The 18,590-nt window shown below is 36.5% G+C and overlaps 1 protein-coding gene across 13 annotated transcripts in view; it reads right to left on the reverse strand.

Annotated features, from left to right (window-relative positions):
* Nucleotides 1–18,590, reverse strand: part of ST7 (suppression of tumorigenicity 7) — a 237,698-nt gene that overhangs the window by 92,460 nt on the left and 126,648 nt on the right. For all 13 annotated transcript variants that reach the window (XM_082692453.1, XM_082692455.1, XM_082692452.1 and 10 more), the window contains exons 3-6: nucleotides 13,782–13,941; nucleotides 3,820–3,874; nucleotides 3,070–3,185; nucleotides 1,071–1,146 (exon numbers count right to left, since the gene is read on the reverse strand). In XM_082692453.1, the coding sequence (XP_082548579.1) occupies nucleotides 1,071–1,146; nucleotides 3,070–3,185; nucleotides 3,820–3,874; nucleotides 13,782–13,941 (407 nt within the window). The remainder of the gene's footprint in view (nucleotides 1–1,070; nucleotides 1,147–3,069; nucleotides 3,186–3,819; nucleotides 3,875–13,781; nucleotides 13,942–18,590) is intronic.

The raw sequence follows: 18,590 nt of genomic DNA on the forward strand, positions 1-18,590 counted from the left end.
ACTGGCATCCTTAAGATCAAAATGGAGAAATATGAGCTGAATCACAGTGTAACTTGGGCGGCTTAGTAATTGGTTGAACAATACCAAAGGATGATGAGTCATGAAGACATGGACCTGGAGGATAGTCTGTATATGTCATGTCACAGAATTCTGTCCCTGATCCTGACATTTTTATCAGAAACATGGATGACACACAGAAGGCAGGCATATCAAAATTGTAGATGACAAGAAATTGGAAAATAAATATGCTGTATGACAGAATCAGAAACCAAATAGATCAACAGGTTATAATGGCAGGATTTCCAACTTTCAAGTGAATCTTTTTTTTTCTAAGAGCTCCAAAGAAGATTCTGTAACCTTCTTCAAAAAAATCATAAAATAGTTTAACAATGACTACTTGGCAGGGAGAGTGTCGAGGTGATTCAAGCACCAGATGAGTGATTGAGCTAAATGACCTTTAAGGTCTCTGCCAACCCGGAGATTTTATGACTCCAATTTTAAGAATCTTTCCCACTTTCTGAGATCTCCAGAAGATATTTCCCAGCCTTCCTTGGTAACCCACAGCATGTTTGACAACACTAACTACAGCATTTCCTCTTATCTTTGTCTTGAAATACTTTTAAAAGTGCAATTTTTTTCACTTTACGTTTCTGTTATCTTTTCCCAACTAGCAAAAGCTTTACCTAAAAAATGTGATGGCACAGATGAGAATTCTACAACTGAAAAAAAACTCCCTGTCAGTATGTTTTAGATATGTAAAGAACTGTATTGATTTTATGTCCTTAAAATATGCCACAGGTAGCCCCTAAAGATCTTGGAAGCCCTGGAATAGCCCTTGGAAGCTGTTTAAGGATGGTTGTAGCAAAACCACTAAACTGCTTTCTAAGATGACGAAAACCACCATGACATGGATATCCTTTACAAAACAATTTTTTGCAAATTAATAATTCCAAAAAAAATCCTCAAGGTCAAATGTATAATTTAATTTAAGTATCCTACTAATAGCAACTGAATACATTCAGCAAAGGATGAGTTTTCCTTTTTTAAAAGCAAAATTTTCTCTCACTTACTCGTTTATCTCTAAGGCTTCATGAGCTGCAGAAATTCTAGCTTGGGGGTTTCTTTCTCTCCAGGCTTTCTGCATTACTATTTTAGAAAAAGAGAAAAAAGCATGTCCATCAATACACATAATAGGGAAGACTAAACATAGGTAGTTAAATTAAAAGCTTTCAGCTTGAGTACAAGACAGTATTTCACTTACCAAGAAAGTCAGCCCAAATCTCCAAAGTCACACAAATACTCTAATTTGCTATATCTGTCCTTCAGTAGATGATACCAAATCTTTCTTATGCTCATAAAATTACAGATCTAAATCTTATAGATTAACCCATGGTCTATAATTTTAGAGATTTAATCTTGATTAAGATTTCTTTTTTTTTTACTTTAGTATTAGTTGCACACAGTGTTAACAGCAGTTTCAAGTATATAACATAGTGATTCTCCAAGCTACATGTTATACTATGCTCACCACACAGATTAAGGTTTCTTAATCAAGAAAGAAAACACATACTAAAAGAGATTTAATATTTCTTTTGCTCATTACTGTCATTTGTTGTTAAGAAACATATATTATTTTACCTCTTTTGAGATGAAATTGCTACTAATCTCTTCCTTCTACTTAGACACATCATAATCTCTATTGATCATTTTCCCAAATTCTATAGGCTCTGGGTATTAGGACATTTTAAAACTATTTGAAGAATTAGGAGTTGGAATAGGAAAAAAAAAAGTGCTTTAACCTTTTGCTTAACATGTCTATCTGTTCCCAAAGTTTGCTGCAAACACCGTTTTTATATACCAGAGCAGTTTTCTTTATATATATTACGAAAAGCTCAATGCCTGGAATATTTATTGGACATGATATTCTGTACAAAGGTACAAAGAGTACCTTTTTTTTTTTTTTATTTGACAGACAGAAATCACAGGTAGGCACAGAGGCAGGCAGAGAGAGAGAGAGAAGGAAGCAGACTTCCCGCTGAGCAGGGAGTCCAATGCGGGGCTCGAACCCAGGATCATGACCCCAGCTGAAGGCAGAGGCTTTAACCCACTGAGGCACCCAGGCAACCCCAAAGAGTAACTTTTAAAAAAGACAACAATCTCCATATTTGTTTTATAAATATGTATATTCTGTTAGTTTCTTTTTTTTTTTTTTTAAAGAAAGAGGCCTTTCTTTCTTTCTTTCTTTCTTTTAAGATTTTATTTATTTATTTGACAGAGAGAGATCACAAGCAGGCAGAGAGGCAGGCAGAGAGAGAGGAGGAAGCAGGCTCCCCGCTGAGCAGAGAGCCCGATGCGGGGCTCGATCCCAGGATCCTGAGATCATGACCTGAGCCGAAGGCAGCGGCTTAACCCACTGAGCCACCCAGGCGCCCTCTAAGTTAGTTTCTTAGGTGCATGTACATATTCCTCTTTTTAAAGATTTTTTTCACTTATTTAAGTTTGGTAATATAAAAAATATCAGTGGAATTATTTGAACCACAAACAATGTGAAATGCAAGCCAAACAAATCCTTCTCTAAGATGGAAAACAAATATGGATTCCAATAATTAAGGCCATGCCCCAACTTAATGCTAGTGAGCCTATAAATAGGCATAGAAATCACTACAATATATTCCTTTATCATTTGGATTCTCTGAATCCCAATTTCTAATTATAATATCGTCAAAGAGACATGACCTTTCATCCTACCTAAACCAAGGATTAATTAGCTTTATATGAGATTTATACTTCCTCAAAATATATATATCTAATATCAGTATATTTTTCTAAATGGTGTTTTAAATTATGTCAAGAAGACTTGTTTCTACACTGATATTTCATTGCGATAAATCCTTTATTTAAGTATCAGAATTCTGGGCTCTCCTAGGAAATGTCCAATTTAGTATTTTATACATTGGGGGTTTTGTAGAGCAAATATTATAACAGTAATAAACATTATTATTTAAATAATAACCTTATTCAAACCAAAAAGCCATTCCACTCAGCAACTATCTAAAAGATTGTCCATACTTGCATCTGCAGGACGCAGGTGGTCTGAGTCACAAGTAAAGAATGTCTGGTGGTCTTGGGCAGAGAGATTCATGTCATAGTAAGTCAAAGGCTCTCGTCCTGTCACCCAAGTATACCTAGTAAAGGGGAAATAAATGGTCAGACACTTTGAGAGAAGAAAGCAAGACCTACAATATATTAAGCTGCATAGCAGCTGAACTATAAAACATGAACTAAAACAGCTTCGCTAATGAATGAAAAAAATTTTTTTAATCATCCTGTTCTCCCTTTAGGAAGTATACCAGCAGGAAAGAAGGAAACATTTTCCTCTATATTCTTGTCAAAAAATTTTACTAGCACTAACTAATGAAAACTTACCCTAATTTTATCATGAATAGACATTTCCCAAAAGCCTTGAAAATTCTGATATGCCTAATTACTCTGCAAAACTGAATTCCTCCATAACTTCTGTGACACGTTCATAACCACATTCTAGGTAAGCTTCAAAATATTTTGATTGTACAATGTATAATGAAATGAATAACTGTAATAGAAAATTTCTAAAAACTACACATCTTTATATATTATCCCAATTCCAATCCCAAAAATAATTATAAAACAGAAAAATCAAAACATTTGAGGACTGTATCAAAAACAAAAACACTACCCAGACGGTTACAATGACCCCTAAATGAACCAGCAAAAACATTCGCTGCTTGTCTTTACTCTCTGAACTAGACCCATTTGTCTCCCAAGCTGTCAAATGCTTACCGATTATATTCAGCACCCCTAAATAAATTTAGTGGATTTCGCCATACTTTACATTCTGCAACAAAGAGAAATATGAAAATGTTACACAGAGTCCAGAGACACTACAAGCTAATTAATTCAGCAAACCACCCTTCCTGGCCATTTGATAAGATAATTTTATTCTCTATCCTCTACATGAAAAGGAACTCTGAGTGGTTAATCAGGAAACATAGCTCAGATACAAGGAATTTGGAAAGTTTCCCCTAATCTTTCTAGGCTAAGCTTCCTCAATTTGCTAAATCAAGGTATAGGTTAAAACCAGCTAATTCATAACTCCAATAGTCATCAAGAGGTCTAAACAAATTCTATGAATTTACTTCTAAAATTATAGGTAGCAGATACAGGTAGAAGTAAAACTACTTTCTTAAAATAAATCTTAAAATAACTCCTAAATATGCCTAACTTATGCTCTAGATTATAATATGCAAGTGCCCTAGATTTTTATTTAAGGTCTTTGTTAATACTGATCTTGTGATAATTCACCATATTGCCATACGTTGCATATACATAAGCAATCACCAGATTGCTTACATTGCCATAAAGTAGTAATAAGAAAATTAATAAAGGTATTTTTTAGGGAGAAATGTTATGAAAATATATTGTTTTAAAGCATTAACACTATTTGCTTATACAGATACATGTAGTAATCATTATACCAATATTATAATTCTAGCAGGTACTAATAGATTATACGTCTTTCTTATACAAAGACTGCAGAAATTCAGAACCACAGGACTTAGAAAAGTCTATCATTAATTTTTAGGACTGTCTTGTAAGAGTGTGACTAATACTCTACAATTCTTTTTAAACAGCCTATGATTAACACTTTCTACTGATTCAGAATACATTTCCTTGAATGAGTAATATTTAATAGAAAATAAAATCAGTTAACAGTACTAAAAACATTGCTGTATGTGTAGTCCACCAAAAGACACCCAAAGACATATACACAAAAAAGTGAACAATTATTGCAGATATCAAAAGAGCATTAAAGGCCATGGGTGATTCATTAAGATTCTCAGTCCTATTATATGCAACATCCATACCCATCCACCCATCCAAGAGTACTGAGCACTCAATGGGGAAAACAAACACAAGCAATGCACTATTAGAATACAGCATGAAAATGAAGACCATAAAACACTACAGAAACACTGTATGTAATCTCAATACATTCCTGATAAAATAGCAAACAAAAGGTATACATATAACAGGAAGACATGTTTTCATTTAAAGAAGATAAATTTATCTTTAAATTAGGACTGGAGTCCGCCTAAAATGTGCTCAATGCTTGCAAATAATGTCGCTAAATTTTCTGACACTTAGCTTAATTCGACATTTAGGAAATGATCTTTGTTCATTTGAACAAATGATGATTTGTTCAGTTAGTTCAGCATCTTTGAATTTTTTTTTCCTGAGAAAGCAAAATTCAATGGCTGTCACTTCTTATAGCACTAACTAAAAAATTATGCTTTTCTTAAATAATTACGTTTTCCCAGATGTAAAAGCCCTTAGAGGGGTCACTAAAGAACTTCAGATCGTGGCTTGAATCACACCTGTGAGCCAAAAAACCAGGACTGCTGTCCTTAAGGCTATTGTAACTCTGAGGTCCTCATCATTCCCACCGTCTCCTCAGAGGATGTCTTTTAAGATCCAAAGTGCTCTTCTTCAAGTTTTATGAATATTGCAAGGTTAGTATTTAGTAAATAACAAATATGCACACATATTTATGTACAAAGGATGTTCATGGTGGCATTATTTACAAGAAAACAGGAGCATGTGGGGAAATGCCTCTGCCCCACTGAATTTCATCTGAAATATTAGTGAAAAGGTTGTGGCAAATAATTTTATCTCCAGTGAATACATTATTCTATTTGCCTAGAAGGATAAGCACTGTTCAAATTTCAAGAGACAAATTATAAAGCAAAAGATCTCCAATTAAAATTTCAACTCTATTTTATGCTGCATACAAATGAAATTATTTCTACATAAAAATGACTGCAAAGAGAAATGATGTATGTACCTAAAGTATTTTTGAGCAGTATCTAAAGATACGTCTTTATTAGGGAAGTGTCACAATACAGCCAGCAGGGGGTGCCACAAACATTTTGAAATGTTTTTACGGCTTGTAATAGAAAACTGAACTTTTAAAAAAAGTCACTGCTAACATTAGTGTCATACATGTAATCTATATTCAGTTTCTCTAACTATCCCTGAAACTTAGAAATGAGGATCTAAGTAACTATAACAGATGTAAAATACTCTGAATGATAAAAAAAAAAATATGTGATACAGAAGTACATAAGAAACATCTTCATTAGCTGTATCCTTCAAATTGGTGCAAAACCAGAATATTTTTTTAAAGAAATAAGCAACTAGAGGTCAAATATGAACACCTCAAAGTTCTACCTCAAATTAGGTCACAGCTATGTTAATTTCTTTGCTACTCTGTTTCATAATCTTAACCACTACTACAAAAACACTTCTCTCTGAAATTACTCTTGAGTACATAACCAATAAATATCAGACTGCCTGATGGTTTGGTGATAGGGACAGAGGTTATAAATGCCAAAAGTATTAGAATGTGAAGATTTACGTCAAGAAGTTCAACGCAGATATCCAGAGGGTAAAAGTTTTTCCACACGAGGTCCAGTCTCTTACCTTACTCATGTCTTTGAGGAATCAATTCTTTATTTAAGTCAGAATTAAAATTTTACTTCCAAAAGGAAATTTGCATTCTCCATTAATATGAACAATTTCAGGGGCACCTGGGTGGCTCAGTGGGTTAAGCCGCTGCCTTTAGCTCAGATCATGATCTCAGGGTCCTGGGATCGAGCCCCGCTTCGGGCTCTCTGCTCAGCGAGGAGCCTGCTTCTCTCTCTCTCTCTCTCTCTCTCTCTCTCTCTGCCTGCCTCTCTACCTACTTGTGATCTCTCTCTGTCAAAAAAAAAAAATAAAATCTCTAAAAAAAAAAAAAAAAAATCAACAATTTCAGTGCCCTTTAGAAGACCCAGAAGTTGACATGGACTCCACAGAAGAGTCTCTATCTACAAATCCTGAGAGAAATATTCAGACCTCAGCATGCATGCAAGAATGTAGTTCAAGAGGAAGAGAAGCAATAAATATTGGAATAGTACTTGTTTAGTTCGCCAAGGCTGCAGAACAGATTCCACCCTTTGTAATAATAGGATGATCATGAGTTTTTATGTCATAGACAAAGAACATTAAAAAAAAAAAAAGGTTACTGCTATCAAGGACTTCTAATATCAAGCACAATCTTGTCTTCTGCCTTCCCTCTCACCATTGCTTACTAAAGCTTGCCATCCCAGTGACAGTCACTTCATGTCTTTTGTACTCACTCACTCCTCTAGAATGCCATCCCCACCACTCACAGGAGTGTGTCGTTTAAACATATAGAATGGCTATTCTGTATTAGTCCTGAGGCTGGACCCTGGGTAATACAAAAATAAAAATAGGGGCGCCTGGGTGGCACAGTCATTAAGTATCTGCCTTGAGCTCAGGTCATGACCCTGGGTCCTGGGATCGAGCCCCGCATCAGGTTACCTACTCAGCAAGGCATCTGCTTCTCCCTCTCCCATTCCCCTTCCTTATGTTCCCTCTCTCTCTCTGTCAAACAAATAAATAAAATCTTTAAAAATAAATAAATAAAAATAAAAATAAAAATAGAGGAGCTTATAGTCTTGGTAGAAAAATAGAAAGGGCATCCAGCTGAAGAAGCTCTATAGAGGGAGTAATACACTGCCGGAACCATAGACTTTCGCTTTGTCACAGTCCTCAAAGAAAAAGAGAACTTAATTCTCAGAAAAACCAAGAGGATCCAAACTCACAGAGCTTTTATTCACGTGGAAGAAAATTTAACTCCACATCCAATTCATTTACTCTGAGAATCTTTCTTTCCTAAAATTAAAAATAAATAAATAAATGTGTGTGTGTGTGTGTGTGTATGTGTGTGTATATTTACACACACATACATATATATACACATATAAACATATAAATGTGTTTATATATAAACATTCCAAACATATACATTATTAATTCATAGCCTAGGAAGATCTGTTATACTAAAAAGTTACTACCTCGTCCCAGAATCTAAAATCTAAAAATAATGGTATTATTATTATTACAAACAGCAGCAATAGCAACTTTTGTCATAGCTATAAGTCTGATTTTCGTGGAGCCTTTCTATAAGAGGTTTTAAAGCTCAAATCATCTATAGTCCTTACATACGCTAGGAGGGGCCTATCATAGGCCCTTTTTACAAACAAGTAAAGCATAGAAAAGCTATATAATTTCCCTGCTGTTCATAGTAAATGAGATTAAGGGCTGGTGTCCAGAGTGACCAACAACCACCCACTATATGCAATGAGCCCATTACCCTGCAACATCATATTTCAAAAATCCTATGACTTCATCAATTAAATTCGCTAGAAAAACAGCTTCAAAAACTCCTCTAGGGAAATGTTAGGCACATTTAAACAAACTTTCAAACGTTTTAGTTCCAAAGTACACCAGAAAAGGGCCCTCAATAGTTTCACCAGATGTATTATGACAATCAAGATTAAGTCCAAGCCAGTCAATGTCTGACATATGATTCTGCCATATATTTAATAGCTTTGATATCTCAAAAATGAATACCCAATTCTCTATTTCACACAAGTTATTCTTTTTTTTTTTTTAAGATTTTATTTATTTATTTGACAGAGAGAGATCGCAGGTAGGCAGAGAGAGAGGGGGAGGAAGCAGGCTTCCTGCAGAGCACAGAGCCAGATGCGGGGCTCGAACCCACTGAGCCACCCAGGCGCCCATCACACAAGTTATTCTTAAACAATCATTATGAGTAACAATATCCATTTTCTTAAGTAGTTAAGCTTTAGCTGTTTTGATAACCTTTGAAATAACTGTTTTAAAAGAACTAGTAGTAAAGGCACAAAGGAACATATAGATAATTTTCAACTCAACAAATATGTTATTCCCTCAGATTCTATAGAATGAGAATAGGTATTAAAAAATGATGAATTTCAAGACCATTTTTATTGATCTGCTCTATTCAAGATCGTGTACTACTCTCTTCAAGTATTGCTAAGATGATTAAATCTTTATCGTATCTCTCATACATTTCCCACTGATTATTTCTGACCTAAGTCAATCAGCTCAACCAAATACTGTGGAAACTGTGAAGTAAGTTTATTAAATAAATGTTCACCAGGGACTAAAACAGTTTTAGGCACTTTCACAATTCAACTGGAGATCAAATCTATACTAGAACATAAATTTTAGTAGCAAAAGATTTTAAAAGATGTAATAAGCACTAGCTAAAACAATCATTTCAACACATGCATAGATGTAGCAAGGACAACTGAATTCCCCTAATTGAGATGATTAAAAAGCAACTCCAAAGCTTCTGGACATGTAGCAATTTGCAATTCTGCCAAGCGATGTATTTGAAATGCAAGCACTCTGAAAGGCCTGGACATAAAAGTGAGTCACTAAGCTAATGAGTAAACCTCACTGAACCCATAGCCCCATCTCCATGGAGCTGAGCCATCTTCCCCAGCATATTCACAGAGAAGTCAGTACATCTGGGGGACACTGCCTGATGACTGTCCTCTGACTTGCTATTTCTGAATGACCTCATTTATCCCTCAATGTACTCTGTGAAGTAGATACTGTTGTTATTCCCGGGTATGGAAATTAAGATTCCAAGGAAGGTAAGTGATTCAACCAAGGTCAATCAAGAGATAGGGCCAAGATTAGGGCCACATCTGTCTGACCCCAGAGCCTAAGCTCTCGACGACGGGCAATTCCACCACTAAGCTGTTTCTAAGTAAGTTTGGCTAATATCACTTCTGAAATAATATAATGTATGGTAGCACAGGTTTTTTTTTTATGAAATTATTTATTTTACCAGTTTAATAATTACATTAGTATTGAGTTTACAGACCTCACAGAGGATCTTGGCTAATTTTTTTAGTTGGGGCTTAAGACTTTGGATTCCAAGGCAAGACTACCTAGGTCACCAGCCATGTGACCTTAGACTGACCTTGGGCAGACAACTTAACTTACCTGTACCTCAGCTTCCTCAACCATATGACAGAGATAATAACACTACCTGCTTCTTACATATGTAAACATATATACCATGTAAATATATACGATATATATTAAGATTAAGTGAGACTATAATGAAATTATTTGAGACAGAGGCAAGTAACTATAACCAAAGTTTATCTAAAGATCTAGTTCTCTGCAAGAGAACACTAAGGTATCTCAGAGCATTTAAACTTGACTTTGGCAAGGATACTTCTCATGTGATAAAGCACCCTGAACTTTTCCAGATATCTTGAAGGCGAATACTGCCAACCCTTGTCTTCATGACAACTTACTCAAGAACAGGGCAAATTATCAAACAGATGTTCCCATATCCAGATTCAAAATGTTACTTGTCCCTAAGAACTCCCTCCCTTCAGACAGGAAGAAGTTGCCCACGGTTTAAATCCCTGCACACCATCAGCTCATAAGCTGAGTTGAATTAAGAAATGGCAGTGAGAAACACAGTGACATGGCAAATACATCAGCAGGGTTTATGACGAAAAATGGTGGGTTAGCTCACCAAAAAAGCAAAACAAGTAAAATGTTCATAAATATTAACCTAAGCCAATAAATATTAACCTAAAAACCTAAAAATTGGCTAGCTTAAGAAGCTGTATAGTTAACTATATTTCTTCTCTGATCCAGAGATACGGATTACTACAGTTTTTAAAAGAGTCTGCACCCAGGCCAATTTGTACAGAAACAAACAACAAGGTATGAATAGCTCCCCTTGTGACAATCATAGTCCTCCCACTTCCCTTAACCCCACCTGAATCATTCTTAAGCAGGTCAGGTCTTTCAACTTTCAACCAAAACAAATGACTCCTTAAGAGCTACACTATGGCTTTCAGATAAATCAAAGTTTATAACTAATAATTTCAGGGTTTTTTTTTTTTTAAGTTTTTCAATTATTTTTTCTCAAATAGGCAATTAAACTGCCTCTGCCAATATCCATGGGATTTCTTAGTCATGTTGTATTTCATGTAAGATTCACCAAAGAACTGTCTTGTCATTCTCCAAGAAAATCAAAAGATTCACCCTTTTGTTATTAAGGCAACAGCCACTGTATGATTATTAAGGGAATAGGAATTGTTAAGCAAATTCCTCTTTTTAGGAAAATGTGCTATTAATTACCCTCAGCTTTGGACTTCCTTTTTCCTTTACTTAGATGAAACCAGACTATTTAATAGAAAGTGATTAAAAGTAAGACAAAAGACAATATACTTTAATAATACTTTTCTTATTCAAAAATAAAAATTACCACAGGAAAAGAGAAGTGGAAAATAGTACTAGTCCCACTGAAACCATACTCACACACATGTCTGTTGAGCTAAGTCAGCCAGATTTTAGAAACCTAGCTGTCAAGAGGGCAGACTGAACCCTAAATACATTTAGATAAGGTAATTTCCCCTTTGCTAAAGGTAACTATTCGAACATTCTTATCAATAAGATCAGATCGTAAAATGCTAGATCATAAATGCTGTACCTCTTATATACAAAATGAACAGAAAAACTGCATGCATAGAGCAAATACTAGTGGAACTGAATTAATAATAATATTCAAAAACTCAGTCGGGTAAAAATTCAGTACAAATGAAACTGGGAATTTCCATAATCATTATTTTTGAATATGTTTTTATAAGGGGCTGAGGTTCTCCCTTTAAAACTGCCATAAGGGGTGCCTGAGTGGCTCAGTGGGTTAAAGCCTCTGCCTTCGGCTCAGATCATGATCTCAGGGTCCTGGGATCGAGTCCCGCATCATCGGGCTCTCTGCTCTGCAGGGAGCCTGCTTCCTCCTCTCTCTCTCTCTGCCAGCCTCTCTGCCTACTTGTGATTTCTGTCTGTCAAATGAGTGAATAAAATCTTTAAAAAATAAATAAATAAATAGATAGATGAATGAATAAATAAATAAATAAATTTTAAAAGCTGCCATAAAAGCACTAAGAATAGCATAAAGATTTATATAATGCATAAGGCTTACTTCAAGTTAGCCATAAAGAGAAACAGCAAAATAATAGTGACAGTAAGAAGAACTCTTCATTGCATTAAGGAATGATATCAAGAAATTTAAATTGTGTAGAAAGAGAATTTTAATGAAAATAAAAATGTACTCACAATGAAGAATGAAGAAATAAGGCTGCTTTCCATTTCTAATCTGTTAACTTCCTACGATGTTTTATAGCACTCAAAGACTATAGTAATTCAAATCAGACAAGAGGTCTTCACAGCAGATGCGAACTGAGGGCAGTTATCCACCATGGCTTATGTGATGATGACTGAATGATGAAGACCACTCCCCTTAGAATAATGTGCTACATTTGTTAGAATAGTGGTTAGTGTTTCACATTGTTCAACTCTCTCTTTGTTTTTTTTTTTTGTTTGTTTGTTTGTTTGTTTTTCCACAAAATGAGTAAGTTCAAAGTCCCAGACAATTTTGTTACCTGAGGGGTGCCATCTCTCGTACCCTTTAGGATGAAAAAAAATGTGTACCTGGTGGTGCCCCCTGCCACTCTCAGATGGCTGGAAAAGGGTCTACTGAAAGGGCACCAGATCAACAACAGAAATAAAATGTATGTGCAATGCTCCTTGATGCTTATTACCTGGTGAGATGGTTATGAAATGCAGACTGAGACTGAGTTACTCTAGGAGAAAGAAAGAAGAAAAAAAACAGATCTAATCTAGCTCTTTAACTTCTTCCTCTTCATCCTTCAAGTACCAGAACTAGTGCCTTCCCCTTCAAGAAGCAAACTTCTTCCCCCAGTTTAGGTCAGGAATCCCTCCTTTGTTCTCCACAGTATTGTATGTTCCCCTCAGGTAATCACAGCACTCACCGCTGTGTCTCGTTCAGTAGATGTGAGAGTTCCATGAGGACAAGAACTTTGGCTTTTTTTTTTTCAATCATAATATTCAAAAGAACCTGTATTCATATTAGGGACATAGGAAATGTTTACTGATCTGATAAAGAGACCAAGCTAAGAGACCATATTCTTCCCTCTTCTTTTATGAATGGAGAAATTATAGGCCTTGCATGCACTCATTTGTTCACTCACTGAGTTTCAATGATGGAGCAGACACTCGGCAAAATGCTAGAAATACTGCCGTAAAGCAGCCGAAACATCACAGTGTGATTTGATAAATGTTACTAAAGATAAAAATGCTACAAGTCGACAAAGGTGGAGAGATATTGTGCAGCCTATCAGAGAAGCCTTCCCATGAAGTAACACTGGAGCTGGGTTATGAAAAACGGGCAAACACACCAGAGAGGGAGACAGACTTCTAGGAAAAGGGCCATGAGAAAACATGGCATGTTTAAGAAATGAAATGGAGAGGGACAGGACTGCAACTGAAGCCATAACTGGCAAGAAAGGTGAAAGCACCTTATGCTATGCGAAGGAGTCTGGGCTTTATCTTCAGTGGAATGGAAACCAAGGCAGCTTTTTAAGCAAAGGGGTGACGTGATTACATCGAGTTAGACAGAAGGTTCTGCTGTTATCATGAAAGATAACACACACCATCAGCTCATAACTAGGGAAAAGGAGGCCAGAGACTCAGGCTAGAAATACTGACCTAAGTAAATGAACCTTAGCTAAACCGAAATGGAGAGAAAATAAAATTAAACAAAATAAATATTTCCTTTCCTTGTGATGCTTCTATTCTATTTCCCTGGTAGAAGCTATCAACACCTTGGGAAAATAAACAGCATTTTTCTCCGGAGACTAATATTTAAATAACAACTTATTACAGTCTTATAGTCATAATAATTTAGTAAAAATAAGTAAATCATGTTCAAACTGAAGGACTTTCTGTACCTGAGACACTTTGCCTGTTGGAATCTGAGTCCCCATTGCTGGAGTTAGAATTGTTGGAGGAGTTGTTGTCAACCCCTCCCAGGAGGGGGCGCAAGTGGCTTACTGAGACTTGTTCAATGAATGACGTTCCATACTTGCGAAAATACCACCATTCAAATATCTAGAATAGAAAGACAGTAAGAGTGATTATGGTCCTTGTTACTGTTCATGATTTTTCTACACATACCCAAGAAATATACTGCATTTACTAATTACATCCACTTTAAATACTTAATTTTTACTCCAAAAATTCTGCTTAATTTATTCTAAAAATTAAGAGTTTAATAAAATTAGAACACCAATTACATTTTAAATTCTCAATGTAGTTTCCTCCACTTGATACTAGCTTTCAAAGAAAATCCATAACTACAATCATGGATAAAAGAACACTGTTAAAAGCTGCTCAGTATCGTTTTCCTCCAAATTTACTACTATTCTAACAAAATCACCATGGCAGAAAGACGACTCCAGAAATGTCTATAAATAAGCAAGTTTTAGAAGTATGGCTTATGAAATATTCCAAGTCTTGGCAGGCACCTTACATTCTATTAAAGCCATACCTGCATAAAAATTTTAAGATAACAAAATTTTACTTTTATTTTAAAAACAAGCATTTCCTTAGAGAAATGCTGGTTTTACAGAAAGAATGGAAGGCATCCCATTTCTTGTACAGATAGTACTCAACGACTGAGAGACTTAGCAATGTCCCACCTGCTAAGAAGTGTTTTATAAACATAAGCATCTGTTGAACACCATTAAGGTTTCCTAGTTCACCAGCTTACCAATTATTATATACCATGCATTACAAAGGAGAAAAGAGGTACCTTTCATTATTAAAAGGAAAGAAGCAGTAACACTCATATGACTAGGCTGCAATCATGACTTCTAAGCACTGGGAAAACAAGCTACCTCCCCTAAGCCTACTTCCCTGGCCCCTTGGTCCCTCCAGGGAACACTTTCCCACTACTGTTCAAAGCTACTGTTCCCACATTCTTTCTTCTCTTCCTTGCCTTATTTGGGATTTGTTCCTTAAGCAGCCACAAATCATCACACAGAAGAAATTTAAGAATCAGCTATATCCCAGAGTCTCATGGGATTAACTATACCATATTTTTATAATATAATACAGAATGTGGTACTAACATATAATTAATTACTTTTATGCTTACCTATTTCTTTTTTTTAATGTATTTTTTTAAGATTTTATTTATTATTTGACAGACAAAGATCACAAGTAGGCAGAGAAGCAGGCAGAGAGAGAGGAAGCAGGCTCCCTGCTGAGCAGAGAGCCCGATGCGGGGCTCGATCCCAGAACCCTGGGATCATGATCTGAGTCAAAGGGAGAGGTTTTAACCCACTGAGCTACCCAGGTGCCCCTCTTTTTTTTTTTTTATTAACATATAATATATTATTTGTTTCACGGGTGCAGGTCTGTGACGTACGCAGTCATACACAATTCACAGTGCTCACCATAGCACATACCCAACCCAATGCCCATTACCCAGGCACCCCATCCCTCCAAACCCCCTCCCCTCCAGCAACTCTCAGTTTGTTTCTTGAGATTTAGAGTCTCTTATGGTTTGTCTCCCTCTCTGGTTTTGTCGTGTTTCATTTTTTTCCTCTCTTCCCCTATGATCCCCTGCCTTGTTCCTCAAATTCCACATTATCAGTGAGATCATATGATAACTGTCTTTCTCTGACTTATTTCGCTTAACATAATACCCTCTAGTTCCATCCATGTCACTGAAAATGGCAATATTTTGTTTTGTGTTTTTTTTTTTTAAGATTTTATTTATTTGACAGAGATCACAAGTAGGCAGAGAGGCGGGGTGGGGGGGAGCAGGCTCCCCACTGAGCAGAGAGCCCAATGCGGGGCTTGATCCCAGGACCTTGAGATCATGACCTGAACTGAAGGCAGAGGCTTTAACCCATTGAGCCACCCAGGTGCCCCTGTTTTGTGTTTTTTTGATGGCTTATGATTACGTATTCCATAAAAACAAGATTTTGTTACCTACTCTGGAATGGACTTTGGGCTATTACTTAAAAATCAATGTTTTCTCTTTTCCACTCTACCAAACAAACAAACAAAACACCTTTTAAGACAAAAAGAACATCTGTGAATGACTAAAAGGAGACATCAATCAAATCAAATGTTTCCAATTCTATGACAACTCTAATTTAATTCCAAAAAGTTACCCCTCTGACTATATAAATTTTCACATGTTAAGTCATTCCAGTAACTTCAGTGGGCAGACATGGAAGAGAGTATGTATGAAAGCTAAGAAGGGACAGAACTAGTCTATAACATGTAGAATGCTAGGAATAAGAGATCTTCCTTGAAGCAACAAAGCTAAGAATGGTAAGCTGAAAAACCATGAATCCAAGGAGTCTGTTACCTCAGGCAAGTTATTTCACCTATTTGAACAGCAACTGCAACTGTAAAGTAGAAATCATATTCATTCTTTATCTTCAAGGGTCCTCCATTTTCACACCCATGTAAAACACCTAGTTTCAATTCCCATGTAAAATCCCCAGTTCAGTACCCATTGCATGTTTGGTTCTCAAAAGTAATAGCAAAGCTACCATTTATTGTATTGACAATGTACATACCTTCCCTGCACGGGACATCTGACATACTGATGCCCTCCACTGTCACTAGTCTATGATTCAGGCTAGAACAGCATCTTCTTGTCTGTTACTAAGTTGTCAGCTGAAAGCCCGAGAAATCACTGTGAAAAAGGGTACTGCTCACCATTCAGTTCTGACCACTCAACAAAGCCCTTAAGAGATCTGTGGCTTCGCCTTTATTAGAAGAGACGGAAGGCTCCAAGCAACCCAAGAACAATGGGCACAGAACTGGCAATGGCTCTCAATCACTGTGGTGGAGAGCTTTTGTTACCCTAAGCTTTTGCGCTGCTTTCTATATTATGCTGCTGGGCACCTGCCAGGACTTCATTCACTCAGTCACATGCAGAAAGTGCTCCACACCAGGCAAGAGCTGTGCTCCAGGGTTATATAAAATGTACATGTGGCCCCTGATACCACGAGTCCATGCCACAGACCACAATACCTCTCACAGCTTCCTCCTGGTATAGCCTATACCCATCACAACACACACACACACACACACACATGCACATACCTTGGAACTCCAGATTTCTCAGTTTCTGCAGAAGAATCACACAATGTCAATACTAAAAGGGACATTAAAGGGCCATGCACAATCTCCATTTAAAGAATGAGGAAAGACCAAAGTCACACAGCAAATTAAGTAGCTGCTCAGCCTAAAGTCCCAGATCTCACCAGGGCTCTGCAACAAGACATCTTTTGGTAACTCTGTTGCATACTGAAACACAGACAGATGTAGCCTATCATTTTCCTTTTCAAATCTTTATATCCTACTGCCTTTCATCGACTTTACTGTCCCTTTGCCTTCTCAGCTATCAAAACCAATCCAGAAGTAGTCTATCAAGTAGGACTGGATAATTCATCCTAAATAATTCATATTAATGAGGTATTTGCATGATAATAGGAGACAGACCTTCCATCGAGGATTTCTAATGCAGGATTAACAGATCTCAGTAAAGACTGGGTTATTCATGCAGCTATTTGGGGGGCAAGGGTGAAGTCTTCTCGGGCCTGTCTTTTTCACAGCAGCAGATGCCTTCTTATCTATCATGGTCTTTCTTTGTACTATACGAATGTCCCCAGTATCCTAGGGCAGAGACTCTAATACCTGTTGAAGGAACAACTTGCAAAAGAAAGTAGGGAAGGACTTGAAGCCTTCTTAAACCTCAAACTAAGTATTCTAATTTGGGGTTAGCAAAATAATTTGCCCCTTATCCCGAAACGTGACAGGTTTGGGCCAGAACCTCACAGGATTTTTAAATAGCCGCACACATCCAAATGGGCAGATGGTGTTATTTAACACACACATATTTGATGTCACTTTGAATTCTTCTCCCTGGTGCATAACCGACAATGTAAACAGCAAAGCTCTTATAAACAAATCAAGATTTTAAAATTAGTCCTTGGACATGCTAGTAGCTTAGTGGGCTTTGCCTCAGTGGAATAAAACAGGTTTTAATCTGACAACCATAGAATTAAAATATAAATTTACTATCTCAAGTCTTAAATGCATAATCTCTTTAGTGCCTTTTATCCCAATTCATGCTTCACGCCAAAGATTATACAGATCAAGTAAGATGAGAACTAAAAATCATCCATTCAACGTGGCATTTAGGAAATCAACAGTTGCCCTCCCATCTAGCCGAGTTCAAAACTCATACACACTTCATGATAGCCAAGTTGTGTGACCTTGTTTGGGTCTCTTGATTCTCTGGGACTCAATTATCTGATACACAAAATAATGTCACAGTAAGCCCTCAGTTAATGTTGGATGGGTACACAGATGAATGATTACAAGACTGGATGGACGGATAGTTGGATAATTAAATGGATGGATGACAAGGGCTGGCCCAGTGCTTTAATGGAAGATAGTCTAAATCAACAGCAGGACCAATGAAAGTTCTTCTGTTCTTTTTATTTGTTGTTTAAAAAAAAAAAAAAAGATAGACTTATATAAATTTGTGGAAGGGTAAAGAATCTAATGAAGAATCTAGACATTAAAGATACAAAAAGTACAAATGACCAAGAGGCATGATGCTAAGAGCCCAGAAAGCACATCCACCCCACCTTCAAAAGGTAACCTACCACTTCTTGCCAAAGAAAAGGAAGGATGAATGATGAATAGAGGGGAACATTCTATTT

The sequence above is a fragment of the Mustela nivalis genome, assembly GCF_964662115.1.
Source record: "Mustela nivalis genome assembly, chromosome: 12".
NCBI classification, from domain to species: domain Eukaryota; kingdom Metazoa; phylum Chordata; class Mammalia; order Carnivora; family Mustelidae; genus Mustela; species Mustela nivalis.